We start from the raw sequence: 12,659 nt of genomic DNA on the forward strand, positions 1-12,659 counted from the left end.
GCACCCCCCCGCAACTCTCTTGCCCTCGGAACAGCCTCAATTCGCCGGGGCATTAACTCTACAAGGTGTCAAAAGCGTTCCACAGTGATGCTGGCCCATGTTGACTCCAATGCTTCCCACAGTTGTGTCAAGTTGGCTGGATATCCTTTGGGTGGTGGACCATTCTTGATACTCATGGGAAACTGTTGAGCGTGAGAAAAACCCAGCAGAGTTGCAGTTCTTGACACAAACTGGTGCGCCTAGCACCTACTATCATACCCTGTTCAAAGGCACTTAAATCTTTTGTCTTGTCAATTCACCCTCTGAATGGCACACATACACAATCCATGCCTCAATTGTCTCAATTGTCTTCCTCTCCACTGATTGAAGTGGATTTAACAAGTGACATAAATAAGTAATCATAGCATTTACCTGGATTCACCTGGTCAGTCTATGTCATGGAAAGAGCAGGTGTCCTTAATGTTTTGTACACTCAGTGTATAACAACAGTAAACCACAACAAACAACTTTAACTCACTTCACGTAACAAAAGAAATACAGGAAAAAAAGGTATTGGACAAAAAAAGGCTACAGTACCTTACCACTGCAGTTTTTGTCCAATCACTTTTAGGTTTCTCAAAACCCAAAAGGGAAACCCTACCTGCCATGTTCTCAAAGGTGAGTGTGGCTGGGGCATTGCTCCGTGAGTCACACTCCTGGTATCTCACCCAGGTTTTATCTAGATCTTCCATGAATCCATTCTCATGGGAACTGCAGGGGTGGGGGGGAGTGGGCAAAGAGGTAAGACAGTTAACAAAAAGCCAAGCCATACACTCCAGAAGAGAAATCCCAGAATGCTAGTAACACAGACGACACAAACACCAGACTGACTGATAGACTAACAGACAGACAAAGGGCAGGAATGGGGAGATACAGAGAGAGAAGAGAGCTGACACAGCGGTGTCGGATGGTCAAAAAAGGAAAATAAAAAGAGAGAAAAAAAAGAACAACATGAAAACAATGCTGCTTGGGCTGGGACAGACCTGAGAATGGCCAGGGACACATTCTGTTTCCAGGGGCTGTCCTTGCGCATGCCTATGCCAAAGCCCGAACGGAAAAACAGCTCTCCCGTGGTCACCAGGTCGCACTTCTGCGAGGCTTCAAACTCCAGCACCGCAGAGTCCCAGATGAAAGCATGCAGCTTGCTGTTGGGGGGAGGGAGGCAGGGGGGAGGAGGGGGTTACGGTGCAACAGTACAGTGATTGTCACAACACACATTTACGGCTCCCCTTTGGCCACACAAAGCGTGTGAGTCAGCATTACCATCCATGTCTACCGCCGCTTGAAAAATGAAATCCAATGCCGGACGGACGACGGCGCGTCCCCCATTGGATTCCCCACCTCAAAGACGCTCGTCTTGGATAAAGCCTGAAAAAGGGTGCTCCTCAGCTCAAAATTAGCTCAACTTTAGAACGCTATTGACACAGTGCATGCGGCCCTGCTCTGAGTCTGAGCCTGGTTCTGTCTTGGCTGGATGATGGGCCTGGACCAGAGGGAACGCTGCAGTAAGACCCTCTGTGTCTCGCTGATCCAGAGGTCCAGAACCCCCAGGTCTGACTGACTGGCCCTCTCTCTTTCTCTCTGACCTGACTGACTATCTGACCAGTTCCGGCCGACACGCCCAGGCCAGGCCGGCCCGGCCAGGACTCACTTGTCGCGCACGGCCTGGATAGCCTCAGCGGCACTCTCGTAGTTGTGCTTCTCCATGTGGCGGTACATGGTGCTAAGCTCCACCTGCCGCCGGAAGTAGATGTCCACAGAGCTCTGCTTCACAGTGGCGTAGATGAACTTGTCTGATGGGTTCCTCAACTGTTGAAGGATAGGGAGGGTTGGAAGGAACATTACATTCAACACTCACATACACTTGACCAATTCTGGAAGTCTGGAAAAATTCAACATTTGACACTGCACAACCACTTACTTTACAGTTTTTTCACCCCCAATAACTTGCACACCTCGCTAAACTTCCACACATTTTACAGTATGATACCTAATATCCACAGGTTATGGAGGTAGAGATGTACTGAAAGAGTATCTATATGTATTTAAAGCAGGACTACTTCTTGATGCCCACCCTCGGGTCGTTGATGCCGGTGATGCGCTCCTCAGGCCGGTCCAGCACCAGGAAGGCAGCCAGGTTGGCAGTATACGATGCCACTATGATCATGGCAAAGCCGGCCCACACCATGCCCAAGATTCTCGCTGAGAAGCTGCGCGGCGCGCCTGGATAAGCAAAGCCCATAAAAAGTTAGAACAAGTTCACTCTATGAGACAACATATTGAATGTACAGTACAGGTCAAAGGTTTGGACACACCAACTCATTCAAGGTTTTTACTTTTTTTCATTACTATTTTCTACATTGTAGAATAATAGTGAAGACATCAAAACTATGAAATAACACATACGGAACTATGTAGTAACCAAAAAAGTGTTAAACAATTCAAAATACAGTTTATATTTTTTACATTTCTTTTATTTAACCTTTATTTAACCAGGTAGGCCAGTTGAGAACAAGATCTCATTTACAACTGTACACAGTGTGCGCAAATAAAGTAAGGAGGTAAGGCAATAAATAGGCCAATTGTGGTGAGGTAATTACAATTTAGGGATGAGGTAGGTAGTTGGTTGGATGGGATATTTACAGATGGGCTGTCTACAGCAGCAGCGATCAGTAAGCTACTCTGACAGCTGACGCTTAATGTTAGTGAAGGAGATATACAGTTGAAGTCAGAAGTTTACATACACCTTAGCCAAATACATTTAAACTCAGTTTTTCACAATTTCTGACATTTAATCATAGTACAAATTCCCTGTTTTAGGTCAGTTAGGATCACCACTTTCTCTTAAGAATGTGACATGTCAAAATAATAGTAGAGAGAATGATTTATTTCAGCTTTTATTTCTTTCATCACATTCCCTGTGGGTCAGAAGTTTATATACACTCAATTAGTATTTGGTAGCATTGCCTTTAAATTCTTTAACTTGGGTCAAACGTTTCGGGTAGCCTTCCACAAGCTTCCCACAATAAGTTGGGTGAATTTTGGCCCATTCCTCCTGACAGAGCTGGTGTAAGTGAGTCAGATTTGTAGGCCTCCTTGCTCGCACATGCGTTTTAAGTTCTGCTAACAAATTTTCTATAGGATTGAGGTAAGGGCTTTGTGATGGCCACTCCAATACCTTGACTTTGTTGTCCTTAAGCCATTTTGCCACAACTTTGGAAGTATGCTTGGGGTCATTGTCCATTTGGAAGACCCATTTGCGACCAAGATTTAACATCCTGACTGATGTCTTGAGATGTTGCTTCAATATATCCACATCATTTTCCTACCTCATGATGCCATCTATTTTGTGAAATGCACCAGTCCTTCCTGCAGCAAAGCACCACCACAACATGATGCTGCCACCCCCGTGCTTCACGGTTGGTATGATGTTCTTCAGCTTGCAAGCCTCCCCCTTTTTCCTTCAATCATAACGATGGTCATTATAGCTAGTTATTTTTTTGTTCCATCAGACGAGAGGACATTTCTCCAAAAAGTATGATATTTGTCCCCATGTGCAGTTGCAAACCGTAGTCTGGCTTTTTAATGGCGGTTTTGGAGCAGTGGCTTCTTCCTTGCTGAGCGGCCTTTTTACTGTTTATCTTTGTACCTGTTTTTTCCATAATCGTCATAAGGTCCTTTGCTGTTGTTCTGGGATTGATTTGCACTTCTCGCACCAAAGTACGTTCATCTCTAGGAGACAGAACGCGTCTCCTTCCTGAGTGGTATGACGGCTGCGTGGTCCCATGGTGTTTATACTTTCCTACTATTGTTTGTACAGATGAACGTGGTACCTTCAGGCTTTTTGAAATTGCTCCCAAGGATAAACCAGACTCGTGGTGGTCTACAATTTTTTTTCTACGGTCTTGGCTGATTCCTTTTGATTTTCCCATGATGTCAAGCAAAGAAGCACTGAGTTTGAAGGTAGGCCTTGAAATATATCCACAGGTACACCTCCAACTGACTCAAATGTTGTCAATTAGCCTATCAGAAGTTTCTAAAGCTATGACATCATTTTCTGGAATTTCCCAAGCTGTTTAAAGGCACAGTCAACTTAGTGCATGGAAACTTCTAACCCACTGTGATTGTGATACAGTGAATTAAGTGAAATAATCTGTCTGTAAACAATTGTTGGAAAAATGACTTGTGTCATGCACAAAGTAGATGTCCTAACCGACTTGCCAAAACTATAGTTTGTTGACAAGACATTTGTGGAGTGGTTGAAAAATGAGTTTTAATGACTCCAACCTAAGTGTATGTAAACTTCTGACGTCAACTGTACGTCTCCAACTTAAGTGATTTTTGCAATTCGTTCCAGTCATTGGCAGCAGAGAACTGGAAGGAAAGGCAGCCAAAAGAGGTGTTGGCGTCTGGGATGACCAGTGAAAAATACCTTGTGCTTGCGTGTGCTACGGGTGGGTGTTGCTATGGTGACCAGTGAGCTGAGAAGGCGGAGCTATACCTAGCAAAGTCTTATAGATGACCTGGAGCCAGTGGGATTGGCGACGAATATGTAGCGAGGACCAGCCAAAGAGAGCTAACAGGTCACAGTGGTGGGTAGTATATGGGGCTTTGGTGACAAAACGGATGGCACTGTGATCGACTGCATCCAATTTGCTGAGTAGAGTGTTATTTTGCAATTTTGCAAGTGACATCGCAGAAATCAAGGATCAGTAGGATAGTAAGTTTTACGAGGGTAAGTTTGGCAGCATGAGTGAAGGTGGCTATGTTGTGAAATAGGAAGCCGATTCTAGATTTAACTTTGGATTAGAGATGCTTAATGTGGAAACTTCTAACCCACTGTGATTGTGATACAGTGAATTATAGCTTTGGTGTAAACAGAGTTTACAGTCTAGCCAGACATCTAGGTATTTATAGTTGTCCACATATTCTAAGTCAGAACCGTCCAGAGTAGTGATGCTAGTCAGGCAGGCGGGTGCGGGCAGCGATCAGTTGAAGAGCATGCATTTTGTTTTACTAGCATTTAAGAACAGTTGGAGGCCACGGAAGAAGCGTTGAAGCTCTTTTGGAGGGTTGTTAACACAGTGTCTAAAGAAGGGCCAGAAGTATACAGAATCACCCGCAGCAAGAGCGACATCATTGATATATACAGAGAAAAGAGTCAGCCTGAGAATTGAACCCTGTGGCACCCTCATAGAAACAACCAGAGGTCCGGACAACAGGACCTCTAATTGGACACACTGAACTCTGTCTGAGAACTTGTTAATGAACCAGGCGGGGTAGTCATTTGAGAAACCAAGGCTGTTGAGTCTGCCGATAAGAATACAGTGATTAACAGAGTCGAAAGCCTTGGTCAGGTCGATGAAGACGGCTGCACAGTACAGTCTTTTATCGATGGCAGTTATGATATCGTTTAAGACCTTGAGCGTGGCTGAGGTGTACCCGTGACAAGCTCGGAAACCAGATTGCATAGCGGACCTGGCCTCCACAATCATCCAATCTCAACCCAACTGAGAGGGTTTGGGATGAGTTTGACCGCAGAGTAAAGGAAAAGCAGCCAACAAGCGCTCAGCATATGTGGGAACTCCTTCAAGACTGTTGGAAAAGCATTCCAGGTGAAGCTGGTTGAGAGAATGCCAAGAGTGTGCAAAGCTGTCATCAAGGCAAAGGGTGGCTACTTTGAAAAATCTCAAATATAAAATGTATTTTGATTTGTTTAACACTTTTTTGGTTACTACATGATTCCATATGTGTTATTTCATAGCTTTGGTGTCTTCACTATTATTCTACAAAGTAGTTAATAGTCTCTATAAGGAATAGGTAGGTGTAGCCAAACTTTTGACTAGTACTGTATGGCAGAGCGTCTCTCAAATATTACATTATTTATCGATGTGCAACACTAATATTTATACTGTTAATGCCCACTGGGCACAGACGTCAGTTCAACGTCTAGTTTTGATGTACATTTGGTTGAGTTGTCAACTAACGTAAATTCAATGTGCAATCAACAAAACATTTCACCATGTCATTGGATTTAGGTTCAAAGTTGAGTAACAAAAATATGAAATATCTTTATGTTGATGACTCTTTGCAAATCCAATTGAATTGCACGTTTATTTAACGTCATCACATTGATTTTGGGGTAGAAATGATGTGGAAACACCATTGACTCAACCAGTTTTTGCCCATTGAGTATCAGTATCACAAACGGATCTGTATAGTATTTGTAGAAATAGTACACTAAGTAGCTAGATAAGTAACTATTGTATTAGTAAATCTGGCCTTTACTGATAGTATTCTCCTACCTTCCCCAATACCGGAGTTAAGCAACACTCCCCAGGAGAACCACATGGCTGACGACAAGGTGAGGGCGTCTTCTTCTTCTTCTTCACTGTTTACTTTAAACCTCCCAAACGGGCTAGAGAGAGAGCAGGATATGAAGTGAGACATACACAAGCAGACAGAGACGAAAACCCTGGCAACCCCAGACAAGGAGAGTCTGTGAGTGGCAAAGCAAGAGCAAGATAGAGCACAGAAAGAGAAGGCCAGATGAACAGAGCAGTGGAATGACTGGAGCCAGTCTTCACCTCTGTCCCCTCGACCCCAGTGAGAGAAGATCTGGAGAGGTCTGGAGCATAAGCAGAGGTAGAGTATGTCACACACACAAACACAAATACACACAAATACACACAAATACACACACACACACACACACACACACACGGATCCCCTTGTACCTGAACCGGTCTAGTAGGTAAAGCATCACCGCCACCACATGCACCGAAAGACCCACCAGCAGCCACAGTGTGCTCTGAAAAGGCTGCATGAACGAGTCCAGTGTACTGCGAGGGATTTCCTGTAACACACAGCACCGACAGTCACTAACCACTTGCAGTCTACTACCACCCCATTTGCAATGAGGACTATATCAGGTGTAGTCTGGATAAACTTTCAATTCACACTCTTCATACATTTTGGGGGGAATTTGGGAACATACCTTTTTAACGAGGATGGTTAGGCCTTGGTACTTAAAAGGTTTGGAGAATTCGATGTACTGGGCTCGTTCGTTGTTTATCGTCAGCGGGGCAACAATCATATCTGCCAGACCCCCCAGGAGCTCTCCCATCATGCCATTCCACTCTTTCTTGTTGCTGTTGTTCACCTGTGGTACGTGGGCGTAAAGGGTTAACAACTAACCCAACATTACAAAGAATTTCAGAATGTAGTGTCCTTTATCAGAAACAGAAACAACAAATGAGCCCTCTCTTAAAGCCCTTTGTGCCTTTAACCCAAATTAATATTAGCAGAAATGGTCGGAATGGTATTTTCTAGCTCAGAGATGTGGTAACTGAGCTTGGCTCTCCAGAGAAGCTCCATTCAGCTCATCTTGCTTGTTCGGTAGATCCTGACAGGTCAGCGTGGGTCTCACTCTCACCACCTACTTGTCCCTCTAACACGGAGCTAAAGTCCCCAATGTAGTCGGACCCTAGGTTTCCATGGCTCTCTCGGACTGCTTTTAGTTAGTGATTTAGGGAAAGTTAGTGATTATGTCAAACAAAACCATTTTTGTGAGTTCAGTAACATACTGTAAGATGATTCTGTGTCATTTTCTAAACGTTACAAATGCATGAACTTAATTCAAAAAGCACATCTCCGAGATAGGAGATATGATTTGCTTCATAACTTAACATAATAAAATCTAATATAAATGCATGTAAATAGACAATCGTTGGTCAATACATTATGGGCCAGTGAGGTTTTCTATCTAGAGTGAACTCTGAGTATCTATAGGAACTGACCCGCTCCTGTGTTCCAAATTTCCCATCAGCCACCAGGTGCACCTCATAGGTAAAGTTCATGGTTCCGGCCAACTTGATAAGTAGATCGATACAGAATCCATAACAACATTGAGGTACAATTGGACGTCCTGTAACCAACCAGCAGAGGGTTGCAAGTTACAATCAATCTGGAGGAAATCCCTCTCTTTCTTTTAAAATATTTTTGAATAACACCAGACATGCCCAAACAGTACACACACACACTGTTCAACCAAAATCACACATACAATAATATAGCTTCACACATGTTCACTGCAAACAGACTTCACACACTAAACACAGGCTGGCACATGCCCACACTGTTTGCAAACATTAAGGCTAACAATCAAGCATATTCACGGTACATACTCACACCCACGAGCGCACGCACACGCACACGCACACACACACACACACACACACACACACACACACACACACACACACACACACACACACACACACACACACACACACACACACACACACATAAACACACACACACACACACCAATATGCCAACAATTACACAAAGGCACACTCAGCTACATGCATACATATATAGATACCTACTGTATATATATATATGCATTTCCAGTTGGTACTTAGCGGGCGTAGTAAAAGCACAGTGATAAACGTCCCTGCTGTGTTACCTGGGATGGTCTCATTTGGTCCAGTGCAGATCACCTTTTTAATATCTGCCACTCCATTTAAGGTTTTTTCCTCCTTGCAGGTTCCATCCTGCTCAGTGGGTTTCACATACACAAAGGGCTCCTGGTGTATGGTCACTATCTATAACAGACGGGAGAGAATGCTGTTTATCACACAGTGGGCTTTAGCTCACACTGACTCTGAGGGAGCTCTACATCACCAACCCTCCGGACAACAACCCCTCCTCAAGGAACACATAAAACACACACACACATACCCATGGTAGAAATGATGGCAAGAGAGAAAACGAGATAGAAGGATAGAGAAAGAATCCTGCGCAGACCCATTACATTGAAGATTCAGTAAGATATTAAGTGTTGCTTTACTTTATATATACACTGCATTTGGAAAGTATTCAGACCCCTTGACTTTTTCCACATATTGTTACGTTGCAGCCTTATTCTAAAATATATATATATATTTTAATCATCATCAATCTACACACAATACCCTATAATGACAAAGCAAAAACAGGTTTTCAGGATATTTTGCAAATGTATTAAAAACAAAAAACTGAAATACCTTATTTGCATAAGTATTCAGACCCTTTTTTTATGAGACTCAAAATTGAGTTCAGCTGAATCCTCTTCCCATTGATCATCCTTGAGATGTTTCTATAACTTGATTGCAGTCCATCTGGGGTAAATTCAATTGATTGGGCATGATTTGGAAAGGCACACACTTGTCTATATAACCTTCCAGAAGGACAACCATCTCTGCAGCACTCCACCAAACAGGACCTCAGACTGGGGCAAAGGTTCACCTTCCAACAGGACAACGACCCTAAGCACACAGCCAAGACAACGCAGGAGTGGCTTCGGGACAAGCCTCTGAATGTCCTTGAGTGGCCCAGCCAGAGCCCGGACTTGAACCTGATCTAGCATGGGAGAAACTCCCCAAATACAGGTGTGTCAAGCTTGTAGTGTCATGCCCAAGAGGACTCATAACTGTAACCGCTGCCAAAGGTGCTTCAACAAAGTACTGAGTACAGGGTCTGAATACTTACGTAAATGTGATACTTTAGACATTTTCAAACATTTCTAAAAATCTGTTTTTGCTTTGTCATTTGTCATTGTGTATAGATTGATTAGGGGGGTGGAACAATTTAATCCATTTTTGAATAAGGCTGTTACGTAACAAAATGTGGAAAAAGTCAAGGGGTCTGAATAGTTTGTGAATGCACTGTATAGGGTGAACATCATTGTTTGAGGAGGGTGAAATGCGGTACCTTTAGTCTTGTGGACATCTGAAAGCCCCGCGGTTTCTCTGTCTCTCCTCCCGGCCAGATGATCTTCCTCTGATTATTCATCACCACCTACAGGGTCATGACACCACGATTAGAGGAGTGTTGACATAATGTGTGGAGCTGATGAGGGCCAAACACAAAAGAGTCAGCTGCTTAAAACCACTGCTTTCTAATTACCATGCATACTGCTTAATAGAGAGCTGTAATAGCAAAAGATAGGAAGATCACAGTAGAAATAGCGAGAATGACTTTTGCAATAAAGTTACCTGTGTTCCATTGTAAATCCCGACTTGAATGAGTCGACTCTTCTGGTAGTTGAGAATGCTGTAGTGAGCATACTTCCTGTCGCCATCGTCATTGAACTCCACACGTCCAGTGAGGCCCTCTGGGTACTTTGATGACATCAGAACCCTGAGACAGAGAAATTAAAGTAAATGTGAGTGTGATAGTGTAGGGAAATAGACAGAGTGAGAAAGTGTGTGTGTGTGTGTATGTGTGTACGTGTGTGTCTTCCTGAATTACAATATATCATGACTTTATAAATATACCTTTTGAAGAGGGGGCCAGTCTTCCAGATGTTGGTGTTTCCCACACAGCCTCTGGGCGGCTCCGTGATGTTCTCCTTCTCAAAGAGCTCCTGGATGGACTGAGCCACCACTGCCACTGCGTCGTTGATGTGGGCCGACTCGTTCTTGCCGTTGATGAGCTGGAGGCCGATGAGACCTGCTCACATCACGCCAACAGCAGCACAAAGCCAATCAGTGACCTGCTAGGCTACCAACCATCAGGATCCTTTTACAATACACACAATAAAGGAACCTCGTGTTCAGCCATCCTGAGAAAAGGTCCAACCGCAAGTTTTGATCCAGCACCACACTCTCTGTTGCTCTATTTGTAAAAGCAATTTTAATCATCCAGTACTGGAACAAACAAGCACTGGATGTCTTTGAACCATGACCTTCATCGTGATCAAAATAGATTTTAGCTGATTTTCTTTTTATTCCTTTCTGAGAAGAGGCAACATCATCAGAGAGGAATGTATTCATATTTTGAGGTTGTTAGTGAACTTTTCCCAGCATGAAAAAAAGAGTACCTTGAAGTTGGATCGATTCAATTCTATCACCCATTTTATAGGGGTTAGGTTGGAAAATACCACAAGCAGAAAGCTATAGTGTATGTGTGGGACCAAACAAACTTACATCATCTATATTAGAGAATTGATATACAAATCACATCAACAATCCAACTTCAGCTAAGTCTTTTCATTGCAATTGGTCCGGTAGTCTTACAGACTCTTGAAAGAAGCCACAGAGGTGAGTTTAAGACAGCAACAGGTGCTGAGACATGGGCACGACGAGGGTTGCAATGGGGGGGTATATTGGTATATTGGTATATTACTAGTTCACCAGTAAACTACCAGAATTGCAGTATCTTTCAAGGATTTTATGTAATCTATCAGAAGACATCTAGTGGCCCTTTTGGGTACTTCAGATTACCACAATCGTCTGTAATTATCTCTGGCTCTCTCTCTCTGGCCTTATCACATGTAAAATACACTATATGACCAAAAGTCTATGGACGCCTGCTCGTCAAACATTTAATTCCAAAATCATGGGCATTAATATCTAGTTGGTCCCCCCCTTTGCTACTATAACAGCATCCACTCTTATTGGGTTGCTTTCCACTAGATGTTGTAACATTGCTGCGGGAACTTGCTTCCATTCAGCCACAAGAGCATTAGTGAGGTCGGGCACTGATGTTGGGCGATAAGGCCTTGCTTGCAGTCGGCGTTCCAATTCATCCCAATGGTGTTCGATGGGGTTGAGGTCAGGGCTCTGTGCAGACCAGTCAAGTTCTTTCACACCGAGCTCGACAAACCATTTCTGTATGGACCTCGCTTTGTGCACAGGGGCATTGTCATGCTGAAACAGGAAAGGGCCTTCCTCAAACTGTTGCCGCAAACCATTATTCCTCCTCCACCAAACATTACATTTGGCACTTTGCATTGGGGCAGGTAGCATTTTCCTGGCATTCGCCACAACCAGATTCGTCCATCGAACTGCCAGATGGTGAAGCATGATTCATCACGCCAGAGAACGCATTTCTACTGCTCCAGAGTCCAATGGCAGCGAGCTTTACATCCCTCCAGCTGGCATTTGGCATTGTGCATGGTGATCTTAGGCCTGTGTGCGGCATCTCGGCCATGGAAACCAATTTTGTGAAGCTCCCAACGAACAGGTCTTGTGCTGACATTGCTCCCAGATGCAGTTTGGAACTCGGTAGTGAGTGTTGCATCCGAGGAAAGATGATTTTCATGCGCTACTTGCTTCAGGACTCGGTGGTCCGGTTCTGTGAGCTTGTGTGGCTTAACATTTCGAGGTTGAGCCATTGTTGTTCCTAGACATTTCCACTTCACATTAACAATGTTTACAGTTGCCCGGGCAGCTCTATCAGGTCAGAAATTTGATGAACTAACTTGTTGGAAAGGTGGCATCCTATGATGAAGCTCTTCAGTAAGGCCATTCTACTGCCAATGTTTCTCTATGGAGATTGCATGGATGTGTGCTCAATTTAATACACCTGTCAGCAACAGGTGTGGCTGAAATAAACGAATCCACTCATTTGAAGGGGTGACCACATACTTTGTATATATACTGTTTATGAAATAATTAAAATAGATGATTTTAAAATAAAAAATAGAATGCAAAAGCTGTAAAGCATCTTAAATATAAACCATCAACTTAGTGAATACAATTGGTGTATAATATGAAGGTTTCAGCATGAAATATTCTTTATACACTTATTTGACTTTGTCAATATGTATATTTATTGTCAATGTTTTGGCG

At 43.5% G+C, this 12,659-nt stretch overlaps 1 protein-coding gene across 9 annotated transcripts in view; it reads right to left on the minus strand.

Moving 5' to 3' along the window:
* LOC118387576 (glutamate receptor ionotropic, NMDA 1) overlaps positions 1 to 12,659 on the minus strand; it is a 35,989-nt gene that overhangs the window by 13,622 nt on the left and 9,708 nt on the right. For all 9 annotated transcript variants that reach the window (XM_052525699.1, XM_052525703.1, XM_052525701.1 and 6 more), the window contains 12 exons: positions 10,362 to 10,536; positions 10,080 to 10,224; positions 9,796 to 9,882; positions 8,510 to 8,648; positions 7,839 to 7,966; positions 7,037 to 7,201; positions 6,777 to 6,895; positions 6,345 to 6,457; positions 2,114 to 2,262; positions 1,691 to 1,848; positions 1,023 to 1,184; positions 641 to 750 (listed from right to left, as the gene is read on the minus strand). In XM_052525699.1, the coding sequence (XP_052381659.1) occupies positions 641 to 750; positions 1,023 to 1,184; positions 1,691 to 1,848; positions 2,114 to 2,262; positions 6,345 to 6,457; positions 6,777 to 6,895; positions 7,037 to 7,201; positions 7,839 to 7,966; positions 8,510 to 8,648; positions 9,796 to 9,882; positions 10,080 to 10,224; positions 10,362 to 10,536 (1,650 nt within the window). The remainder of the gene's footprint in view (positions 1 to 640; positions 751 to 1,022; positions 1,185 to 1,690; positions 1,849 to 2,113; positions 2,263 to 6,344; positions 6,458 to 6,776; positions 6,896 to 7,036; positions 7,202 to 7,838; positions 7,967 to 8,509; positions 8,649 to 9,795; positions 9,883 to 10,079; positions 10,225 to 10,361; positions 10,537 to 12,659) is intronic.

Source organism: Oncorhynchus keta, chromosome 9 (assembly GCF_023373465.1).
Source record: "Oncorhynchus keta strain PuntledgeMale-10-30-2019 chromosome 9, Oket_V2, whole genome shotgun sequence".
Classification (NCBI taxonomy): Eukaryota; Metazoa; Chordata; class Actinopteri; order Salmoniformes; family Salmonidae; genus Oncorhynchus; species Oncorhynchus keta.